This window comes from Pleuronectes platessa, chromosome 6, assembly GCF_947347685.1.
Source record: "Pleuronectes platessa chromosome 6, fPlePla1.1, whole genome shotgun sequence".
NCBI classification, from domain to species: domain Eukaryota; kingdom Metazoa; phylum Chordata; class Actinopteri; order Pleuronectiformes; family Pleuronectidae; genus Pleuronectes; species Pleuronectes platessa.
In genome coordinates this window covers 19,630,905-19,642,958 of record NC_070631.1, presented here as the reverse complement: position 1 = coordinate 19,642,958, position 12,054 = coordinate 19,630,905, and the positions used below count along the sequence as shown (strand labels likewise).

Sequence of the window (12,054 nt, the reverse complement as noted above, 5' to 3'; positions counted from 1 at the left end):
ATTCAAGTTTGGTACAAACATGCAGTTTGACACGCGGATGAACTGATTTGATTTAGTTGTTCAAAGGTTAAGGTCACTGTCAGCTTACTAAACACATCGTTGGTCTTGTGAACACAACATCTCATGAACACCTTGAGTGAGTTCCATTAAATTTGGTCGAAGCGTTCACTTGGTCTCAAAGATGAGCTGATTCGATTTTGGTGGTCAAAGGTTAAAGATCAGGGTCACATTGACATCATATGTGTCAGGAAATATATGTTTGTAGACAGGAATTGCAATGGTTTGCCAAGGCATATACCTGAATTTCATATACAGTAATGATTAAAATTGTACTGAACAAAATGTCATATTGTACAAAAAGAAATGGGATTTAAAAGAAAAGTCGGAAGCCTTTAAAAAAGCCCTGCTGCGGGCTTTGGAGGCAAATTAGCAGCCGTACAGATGCTGTAAATATCTATCCATGATAATAAACATAAATAATACATGCTGACAGGGTGCAGAGGGATCCATTAGCACCATCAGTCATGTGTGGGTGTGTGTCCTGACAGTATCACACTGTTACTTTTCATACATAAATATTAAAAGTGTTTCATTTGATCGTTTAACATGAAGCCAAGGTGAATGTTGCGCTTTCAACATGCCTACATTTTATTTGATCTCCTTGCTCTTCGTTTTTTTCTTATTGTCGTGCAGTGGTGGCGATAGAGAGCTGCAAATATAACACACCTCTCTCTCTCTCTCTCTTTCTCTCTCTCCTCCAGAGCTGCATCCCGTTATCTGGGCGGAGAGAGAGAGAGAGAGAGAGGGAGACTTACCACACACTGCCTATGTTCTCAGCCTCAGCTCCATGAGCAGGAACCGGTCGGACAGTGAAGAGAGGAGGGGAGGTCACCTCGGAACAAAGCGGGATTATTAACACGTCTGCCACACTCACACGCTGGAGGACAGGACAACACTTGGCCGTTTTATCGGACTCTTGCTGCTTCCTGGTCCTGTTGCGCTCCGGGGGCTCCGGCTGTGGCTGCAGAACAGGATCTCCTCCCTTTGTGTTGCTCTGCGGTTGTTTACTCACACTCCTCCACTCCACAACTTCTGCCTCCTCCTCTGTTCCCCCAGAAACAGGAGGTTTCATTTCTGCTTTTCTTGTTTCCGCCTAAACGGAATGAATGACAAAAACAAAGGAGGTTGATGTCCATAACCCCGCGGCTCACCTCGCCTTCGCCTCGCCCAAGGAACGGAGACTCCATCTCCGGCAGAAGATGGAAAGCGGAGGCGGGACGGAGGGCTGCGACAGCGGGCACTCGCAGCACGCGGTGCCGGGGCAGCAGCAGCAGAATCCCCGGGAGGAGACCACGGAGCTCCCTGCGGTGCTGTCCGCTCAGCGTTCCGGCGAGAAGAAGAAGAAGATAAACCGGGCTCCCTCGCCGGCCAGACCGAAGGATGTACCCGGGTGGTCGCTCACGAAGATCCGCGGCGGCATAGGGACGCCGACCCTGAGCGTCAAGCCCGGAGCGATCCACCTGGGGAGCCGCATTTCCAGGCGCAGCCCCGTGGGGAGTCTCGCGGGGAAGGACGGCAGAGCAGAGAAGAGCGGTGGCGGCAAAACGGCCGGAAAATCAGCCGCGTTGTCCAAGAGCTCTGCGTCCAAGACGGCCAAAAGCACCGGGGGGAGGAGGAAGGTGTCGGACGCGAGCATAGGATCGGACGATTTATCGAAGGACTCCGGCTGTGCCACAGGGAAGCTCTCCCCGACCGACAGCAGCTCCGAGCTCTCGGACTGCGCCTCCGAGGAAAACAAGCTCTCAGCGGACGCTGCGAGCAGCGACGCCGAGTCGAGGAGCAGCCGAGGCGGCGGGCCGGACGGAGAGAGGCCGCTACGGAATGGCGCTTTGTCGGATAGAGGTGGTCAACATGCCGCCGCTAATAAGACCACCTGCTCCGCGGGGGAGAGACCCGACAAGGACCGGCTCTCCCTTGGCGTGGAGACCGGGGAGGGGAGCATATCCCCCGGCGAGGAGCGCTCGGTCACCTCGTATGACAGCAGGGTGCCAGCGAGCACATCCCTGGCTTTCTCCGACCTGACAGAGGAGTTCATGGACGGCATGCAGGAGGAGTTTGTGAGGGAGATAGAAGAGCTGAGGTCGGAGAACGATTACCTCAAAGTAAGTCAAGTGTCAACCCTCAATTTCGTGCAAGTGTTTTTCCAGTGTCTCCCAAAGCATCAGATATGCATTCAGACATGCATTGTTGCTCTATGATTAATGTCACGAGCTTGGTGTTGCTCTTTGTCATCCAGTTCGTTTGAATGTACTACTTCCCTCTGTCTTATCTCCCATGTGTGTCGAATCCATTGGATCCCATCCAGTACTACTCACCACATGGAAAATATTCTGAATAGTGAGTGTGCACCCCCAGTAGCACATGAGCACAAAGATGCAGCCCTGTAGCCACAGGCAGGCCACGCTGCATGTGTAGCAGCAGCGTAGAAACACTGTAAACAACTGTGTACAATGTGGATGCAGCAGTTCTGGACAGACGTTGGGTTTGTTGTTTTCAACCTGCTCGCATGATGGAGCAGAGGATGTGATTTATGCAGCAGCCTCAGGGGTTGTCAGTCTCTGGAGAATGCATGTGTCACATTCGGCCTGAATGGCATTCGTTGGTTGGGACGTTTTTCCTGGAGTGTCATGTGATTGTCTAGATGTTGCTTTCTCTACCATGACAAGAGTAAAACGCTCAGACTGCCACCACATCATCTCCTCCGTGGTATGGTCCGTCAGCAGACTTTCATGCTAAAGGCATTTTTTCCTCAGCGTTCTCATGTCTGCAGGTGCTGATTTGTAATATATGTGGATCCACCACTTGAGCAGATCCATTCGGCCTTGAGAGGGATTGATTAGGAGGGTGATCAATAACATTAGCATGTACCTAAGCACTAACTGGCAGTGACCGGACAAGCCAATAATTGTTAGAGATGGATTGGGGAAGCTGATGGATTAACATCACTTGTCTTAACGGAAGCACCGCCCTCTCTGCAACAGTGTTGGAGAATTTAGGACTTTTGGTTTTTTACTTACTGCTTATTTAACTACTACCATTCATTCTATTTTCAAGTAAAAATGTTTCAGACTCTTAAGTTTTAGACTTGGCTGCGTTTCAATGACTCGTTTTCAAAGGAAGTGATTCATAATTGCTATTGGTCTGTTGAGCTGACAAACGAAGACTTTTGGTGATTCAACACTGTGCTGGAGGAAACTGTGATAGTAGTTGTTGTCAGTGTTTTCTGGTGTTTAAAAAAAACAATGGTTTGAATAAGAAAATAATCAGCAGATTACTTAATAAGTCATTAGGATCCCTAATCCTTATTTCATTTAGTGTCCCCCTTAAATCGAACTTCATTGACGTCTGTCTTTTCTTGTAAGCTAAAAACTGAACTCTTTGTAGAGTGAACTAAATAACCTTATTTCCTCCTGCACTTCTTTAGTGATGGACTGAGAGATGCTCCTTTCTTGTTTTTTCATGTGCATCATCTTTAGGGGTGTGTATGTGTGTGGTGGTCCAGTGCTGTTGACTGATTTTTTTGTAGGGCATCAGCGCTGCAGTGCTTATTAGACCACCCCAAAGCCTCATGGGAGGCCCTGCAGTGAAGTGAGGCATTCTGGGTGTGTGTGTTGTTGCAGCTGTGAGGAACACCTGGTTATTTATCAGAAGATCAAAACAACACGCCGCCAAGATGCCAGACTCTCTCAATCACTCCCTCAGATTTCTTGGATGCACGATGTATTTCTCACTTTCCAATTCCATCTCTCTGTTCCAACCCAGTGCTCATCCACCCTGTTTGTCTTTCAGTGCAAACTCTAATCCTCCTGGCCTTTCCATCTTCCACTGTAGGCTCATGCAGTGCATATTAATGTGTTGTCTCTTTGCTGGTGCAGCTGTTGAAACCTCATTAAAATGACTTTAGATCTCAGCACCGTGTATAATGTTTCTGTCTAGATCTGTTGAAGCTAAGCCATAATATGTGGTTAACAATCATACTGTCCCACCGACTATACCTTCAGTAACTGCCCTCTCTCACACCTACCTTCCTATTGTCCTGTAGCCAGCCGCATTTAACAGCAGGAACTTTCCTCATGAACTAGGAACCTTTACAGGAAGTGCTTGTGTTTCCGCCGTAGGGACAAGGGTATTCATTTAATTCCAGGCAAATATTCTTTACCCCCCTAAAGTATCTGCTAGGGGCGTTATACTTTTGTGAAAGTACCACAACCTTTACGTGGGGCTTGCAGTGATAAACATAACTGATTGGTTGAGAATTCCAGCAATCTATTTCCGCCACCATTTTTAAAAACATGTAGCTGTGTTAACAGTTTCTGTTACTAGTGCTCCTCTCCTTTCCAGTGTTCCTAGGCAATAAACTAGCATGGAACAGCTTGTTGTAGTTGTGAGTTGTTCATACATCAGGAGGCTAATTTGCCTAAACTTTCGTGTTCTATGCAGTAGAGACGCTGTGAACAATGGTCGACAGGAACCTTTTAGTTACTTGAAAAAGGTTCCTGGCACCAAAAGGTCTGGGTACTTTTGAACGAAAGTTGTAGTTTAGCTTTGGCTGTATTTATCATTAGGTGACATACAATTTGTATTCTGTCGAACACATCAGTCCCTCCTGCCCATCACACTCTTGATCATGTTGAAGCAGCTTTCACCCAGCATGGAACTGAAAAGTTGATTAAATTATCATGATAGTCCACGTGCTACACTTAACAACATGAAGGCCTTCACTACAGAGCTGATATTAGAGCTGACCCTGAGAGAGGCTCATGCCAATGCATCTTTCAGGACTCGATTTGTCTGGAATGTCTGTCCTGTGACTACAATTTAAGATCACAGTTCAGTGTCTGTGCCGCCTGTATAGATAGATGATGGTTTTTGCTCAGCCATTGCTTCACTTTTATATTCAGATGAGTTTACTCTAAAAAAAAAGTTATTTGATTGAACATTATGATGATATGATGAGGATATCAAAAATGTAAGATTTGGGAAGATATAAGTTGTCCCCCAATTCAGCCGATGCGCCACCTGTTGACTCCTTTGTTTTAAAAAAGACAGACTGCATTTCACGGAGACTCGTAAATAGGATATCCTAGTTGTGCTGCTAAAATGCAATCGATCGTCAAATGCCACCTCCAAAAGATAAGGGCCCTGAATAAGGACACAGCTATAGTACATGTAACAGACAGACATGGTTGCAGCTTTTAGCCCACAAAGACCTCCTCCTATTATGAAGCTAGTGCTGTTAGCTTAGCTAAGTACAAAGACTGGAAACAGGAAAACAGCCATGTTTCGCAGTGTAGTAGCCATTGTAATTAGATGTGCCAGTAGGTTTCTATTGTTATTTTTGGACAGAGCTAGGCTAGCTGTTTTCCCCCTGTTACGCTAAGCTAACAGTCTCCTACTGTACAGGCTGTAACAGGAGTCCCCTTATCTAATTCTTGTGTTAAAACAAATAAGTGTGTTTACATTATTGAACATTATTAATATTGCTAATTATTTTTTAGATACTATATAAAACATGATTTAACCGTCAATATATACAGGCCCTGGCTAAAAAAGCTACAGTAGCACTGCAACATCCTGTAATGCAAGGGACCAACAATGAAATCATCATCATCAAGCGAGTTTCTAATGGATTGATCATAACTATGAAGACATCTGGGAAGTTTGTGTTTCCTTGACCTTGTTCAGACCTGAAATTATTCGAGCTTAGATCTTTCCTCTTGTGATCAGATATTAATACCAGGTCTGAACAGTGCCAAGTTTATTACCTCTAAAACATAAACAGCATTTTTCTTTGTTTTTCTTTCACTCAATAAAAGCAGAACACATTGAAAAAAACCCATCTCTTAATACAGCTAAATGCACAGTCATGTCACTAGATATAGGCCTGGTACAGGTATTTGACCGTATACGATTTTGCCTCATAGCTTTAAAAAGATGATGTTAAAATAAAAAAATCTTGATAACTCACCCACCCTGCAGAGGACTGTTTTTGCAGCAGATGTGCGAGAGCTCTAATTTCAAACATTATCTCATCTGGCTCACTAAAACCTAACATCTGCTTGATTCCATCTCCTGACTGGCGGCTTGATCTCATGATAGAAAACTCTCTTTCCTGTTCTTCTTTAGATAGCTGTGAAAAGCAGGTCAGTGGAGTGCCTCTGCGTCTCTCGCCACATTAACTTGTAATTCCCTGTTTTTTTGTCCTCACATTCACATCTCTCTGATGTCATATTTTTTCCATTGTCTGTGACTCCTTTCTGTCTGTCTGTCTTCCTTCCAAACCTTTGCATATGGTGCTGCAGTCTTTTTTAAGATTTATCAAAACACACACACACACACACACACACACACACACACACACACACACACACACACACACACACACACACACACACACACACACACACACACATACTTTGCATGCTAAACCCACAAATTACCTCTATCACCACCATGTTTATGAAGCACACTTATACACAAGCTGTTTATTCTGAAGGTGGTGGAGACAAGGACACACCCTAGCCCATTGTTATACCCTGTCTCACTTTCCTATTACATCGACTTACACACACACACACACGCACACGCACGCACACACACGCACACACAGAGTCTTGTTGTCGTCGTCGTGTCATAGTGACTGCAGAGGCTGACCCACATTTTCCACTGTAGTAAACTATGAGAGCACTACCACTACAGCCACTTGCGCTCCTTATACAACACACGCACATACATTTTGACCTACACAGACGTGGCACTACATTGAGTAACATGGCTCTTACTGTACCATAAAGGCCAGTGACCCAGACTTCTTTTGTTAAAGTAATGTTAATTTCATTGCTGACACACATGCGAATGAAAGAGCTGTACCTAATAGGATCCAGAGGACTGATGCAATTCATGCCGCTTAACTAAAATTTATAATTTATCTCCATCTGTTTAACAGTGGTAAATTACAACTCTCCTGTTCATTACTAATTAGGGCTTGGCTTGTTTTTGACGGGTATTTTAATGCCACCTTCAGTAGAGGAATTTCCTTTCCTCTTAATGCTTGTAAGACCAAATGTCCCTCCAGGGGCTGTTATCTTCCTCTGGGGTAATATAATCTATTCTAATAGCCCGAGCCTGACCTTTGACCTCCTTTGCACTACCTCCTGGGTAGGAGAGAGAAAGGTGAATCAATACATTGTTGTATCACATTACTTGGGTGTACCACTCTGCTGCTTACAGTTTGTAGATCTCCATTTCTGTGGACCTCTTTTATCTGACTTGGGAAAATATTACATGTAATGTCATTATAAGAGGACACTAATTGTTGTAATGATCATTCTGATGATGAAGATGTGAAAGGTTGTTAATGACAGCTTGCAGTGATTGATGGGATGGATTTACTAGTGTCAAACATTTAAAGATCCTTTTTTGTTTGACTCGCACATGTTTAGTCAACACTTTAAATTACGGTCTCTAATACGTAACAGCTTTGGCTCCAGTTTGATATTGGAAGAGTTCCTGACTCACTGTTTCATGTAAAAATGGCAAACTCATACACTGTCTTTTCTTCACTGTGTCCAGGATGAGATGGAGGAGTTGAGGTCCGAGATGCTGGAGATGAGGGACATGTACATGGAAGACGATGTCTACCAGCTGCAGGATCTACGTCAACAGCTGGAGCAGGTACGTGTGAGAGCCCGACTACGTGAGAGCACAATCCTCTGTTGAATCTGTGTTCTCATATATTCTTTGATTTCTTGATTCAGATGTTTAAATATATAAAAAAGAAAGAGGCTGCATTCAAAATCTCTTGAAACAGGAGTTTCAGTTTTTTATATAATACACGCTTGGAATAAAAAGCTAGTGCTGTTTTATGTGTGTTCTGTTATATATTAATGGCTGCTGCAAGGCAAACCATAAAATGATGAAAAGTATCAAAGTTAGCTTAGACAGATGGCAAATAACATCAGCAACTCAACACCATGTTTTGTGTTTCAGGCAAATAAGACCTGCCGCATCCTGCAGTACCGGCTCAGGAAAGCAGAGCGGCGCTCTCTCCGTGTGGCCCAAACAGGGCAAGTGGATGGAGAACTGATACGTACACTGGAACAAGATGTCAAAGTAAGTGTCCTCTGTGTGGACTAGTGTGTGTAGATGATGTTTGTCACAGCTGTTGTCATTGTGTGGCTGTTGGCTTGACTGCTGGTGTCAGTGAGGTTGACCATCTTGTCTTTACCTCAGGTTTCTACTCAAATACACTCAAAACAACAACAATACAAAAAACAAACACCAACCTAACTGTTAGCTAGTTGATTAGCCAGCAGGCTAGTTTAGCTTCTGCAAATGACATTTGACTGCTGAGAAATGAAAATCTTTTGTACAGAAATGGTTAAATGTAGATATATTTATGTTGATAAAGATATGTTTGTGTAACATAATGCACTTAATCTGTACAGTCACATATACTCTCCATCCCGTTTTACAAAAATGTGTGGATAGCAAATTGTCAAGCTAGCAAGGAAGATGGTAGAACGACTAGGTACCTAGACATTTGAAATACATTTAACAGTAAAACCAATTTAATGTATTGTTGGTGATGTGGTTGGTGACCAGACTTGAGACAGACAGAGCAGAGAAAAACAAAACCCCCTCTTTTCCAAGATTGAAGGACCTTAAAATGGCGGGTCGGTCTGTTTCTGTGTTGCTGTTTTGGATGGTGTGTTTGTCTCTTGACATGAACCATTTGCTCCACCATGTAGGAGTCATGAGACCGTGCAGAGGTCAGGCTTCCCTCTTTGAAATACACAGTATATATGTTGAAATTATCACAGTAACTTAGAAACACTAGAATGCCACAGGAGTTGAGGATCAGTCCTTCGATCCTTTGCATACTCGGATACGGCAAATGCACTTATACACACGCTCTCTATGTTCCTCACAGAGTATATAACACACAAGTCATTCCAGGCCCCTCTGGAATTCTTGATAAAGACCATTTATGCACAAACACACTGAGTTCAGGGTAAAGCTTCTGCGTGTGTGTATGTGTGTGTTTCTTTTTTGTTTTTTGTCACACCGACCCTGGACTGTGGATACACTCCGTCAAATTCACTCAGCTCCTCCAACATTTTCCATGTGATGGAGGATACAATGACTTCTTTATACCCCATCAGAGAGAGAGAGTGTGTGCGAGAGAGAGGCCGTGATGTCACTCTCTGAGGGCTCTCCGCCTGCTGTCGCTGTCTGTCTCTCTCGGCCGCTGTCTCACCATCTGGTTGTTTTGGAAGGAAGGGGAGAAAGGATGGAAGGAGGGATGGAAAAGGATGAGTGTACATCCTGTGTCTTGAGAGAGAGAGAGAGTGTGTGTGTGTTGAGACTGAAAAGAAAAAAGAGGGTGTGGCCACTGTTTGAAAATTCAAAAAAAGCCAATCAGAGTGGGCGGATGAGGCGGGGAGGAAAACAGAAAAATGGAGAAAAACGGAAATAAGAACAAATACAAAAGAAGAAACAAATACAAAAGGAGGGGGGGAAAGGAAGTATTCAAGAAGGATTAGCTGAATTTAATGGAGTTGATTTGAATAGACGTCTGAATTGAATTTAAATCCAAATTAGCCAGTAAGTAGCACTGGGACAAAGAGTTGGGCAGTGAGGTTAGGTGATGACAGAGAAAACAAAAAGACACAGCTTGAGGAAAAAAATTTAGTTAAGTCAGCATCTGTTAGCCACATTAGCAGAGAGAGATCATGAATACAGGAAACTGAAAAACACACGGCACAGAGACAGACCTGAACCTCTCTGCCTCCCTCAACACATGGCTTATTGTGCCTTCCCACAGACAGGGTCAAACACTCAGATGGCAGTTCAAGTTACACCAAGCTGTGCATGTGCGTGTGCGTGTCAGTGTGCGTGTGTGTGCTCGTGCACATTAAGCTCACATTAAGCTTCTCTTTTGCCAGCCTCCCCCAGTCACTCTTGTGTTTATTCTGGTAGCTTTATTATTTAGCCTTATTAAAACAGACACTCACTCCTGCCTCTGACTCAACACTGATCCAGCTCTACTGGAAAATCCCTATAACAGCAGTTAAAAAAAAAAAAGGCAATGAAGATAAGCAGTTGAGCAGCAGACTGTCTGTAAACTCAACTACTAACACTCAGTGTTGCAGCTGTTAAATATATAAAAGACAACAACTCTTTATTAAAATTTGTAAAGATGACAAGATATATTTTTTGCGTCATATCCGCTTAACCTGTAGCTCATCTACGAACATAATTTGCGCCTTAATTGCGTCAGGTAGATTTTCACATAATGGTGGTGAGGACCCATGATCCCACGCTGTTTCAAAACATCATCAAACTAGTTATTTTGTTATTGTTTTTATTGAGATACCGCAAGAGGGCAAAGTTTCTTAAAAGTTACCCTCATAACTTTGTGTAATGATGGTGTTTCTTGCTTACGTGTAAAGTTAGCACGGGTCGATGGGGGAGTGAGGAGGGAGAATGTAGTTTTACTCATCAAATTTACCTTCGGGTTCTAATAAAGAAACGTTGCACCTTGCACCTCGTGTTGGACATTTAGCTGTAGGACACGTCCCAGTTAGTGAGTCCAACTTGACCTTGTCTTGCTGAGCTTCTCTCCACTGATCAGCTTTACAACACACTAAGTGGCTTAACCACTGTTGATGCCTTAAGGCCCTGATTTGATTACTCACTCGCATGCAAATACACACAAATCAGCAAACGCGCACACACTCACATTAGTGCTGACGGGTGTGTCTGCTCTCCTCCTCTGTCTTTCTGTCTCACTGTTCTTGTGACCTTTTAGAAGGAGCAATATAGACAGATAAAGAAAATATAGAATAAGACCTGAAGGAAAAGAGTGAAACAGTAGGATCTTGTCTTTTTGTGTTTGTCCGACAAATATTTAGTGACAAAAATATCCTTTCTTACATCACATGCGCTTTTCGAAATCTTGTGGGGCGACCTGACGTGTGAGTTAGTGTATGTTAGTGTGTGTGTGTGTTTGCGGGAGGTCAGGGGTTGTATATCCAGCAGAATGCCCATGAGAATTTCTGACATCATTTCCTGTCCCATTCACACACTTCTCTCATTCCCACAGGCTAAAGACATCTGGACACACACACATACCCACACAGAGGAAATAGTTCGGATCATTATCATGATGTCAACACAGCAGTATTGCGTTTGCCTTAAGGAAATGACTATAAACACTCCTGTTGATTACACCGTCTTTCCATCCAGATTTCATCTTTCAATATTGTGTAAATAATTAGGGTTAGGGTAAATATCCTAATACTTGGAAGTATGATTTCTAAAAAGAAATGTAAGTTGTTTCTTTTTATTATGAGGTCATGTTGCTCTCTTTGATTGATGCCTTGTCTAAACTACGGAGGCTACCATGATTTTTACAGTAGCCCAGACTGGACAAACTAAACACCATTTTAGTTTTTAAGAAAACTGAATACCACCACTGGTTCTCTTTCATGTTGGGAAGATTCATCTTCACCACTAGATGTCACTAAATTCTACATACTGAACCTTTAATCCGTCTGTGCTTTGTGCTGCACAAACAAAAATATTTTTTACATTATTAATTTCTGTTAAGTGGTGAGATTTTTGGTGGAAGAATATTTTCAGAGCATAAACCGAAACCTTATGGGTGAAAAGTGTGTAAAAGAGTTATTTTTAAAAACATTTTGCAAATGATGCTGTTTTGTTGTCAGGTGTAAGTTGAAGAGATGGTTTCATGTCTGTGCCTTCAGCAAAGAGTGAGTTGGGAGGTGTTTAAAATAGTGTAGCACAGAATGGAATAGTGTGGCGCTGGGAAATCTTCATTCTGGTCCCTGGTTGCCCATATAAGGGGAAACCACTGACCACTGCTGACAGCTTCACAGTGCTGTGTATAATATTTATACGACATGTGTCATGTACACTGTGCATGCTTTTGGCAATGTAAACATTATATAGACTTTAAATCTTTGGGCT

The 12,054-nt window shown here is 43.3% G+C and overlaps 1 protein-coding gene across 1 annotated transcript in view; it reads left to right on the top strand.

The window, feature by feature from the left end:
- Positions 1-779: 779 nt before the first annotated feature.
- Positions 780-12,054, top strand: part of soga1 (suppressor of glucose, autophagy associated 1) — an 88,197-nt gene continuing 76,922 nt past the window's right edge. The window contains exons 1-3 of the mRNA XM_053424554.1: positions 780-2,162; positions 7,633-7,734; positions 8,050-8,172. Coding sequence (XP_053280529.1) covers positions 1,167-2,162; positions 7,633-7,734; positions 8,050-8,172 — 1,221 coding nt within the window. The 5' untranslated portion in view covers positions 780-1,166. The remainder of the gene's footprint in view (positions 2,163-7,632; positions 7,735-8,049; positions 8,173-12,054) is intronic.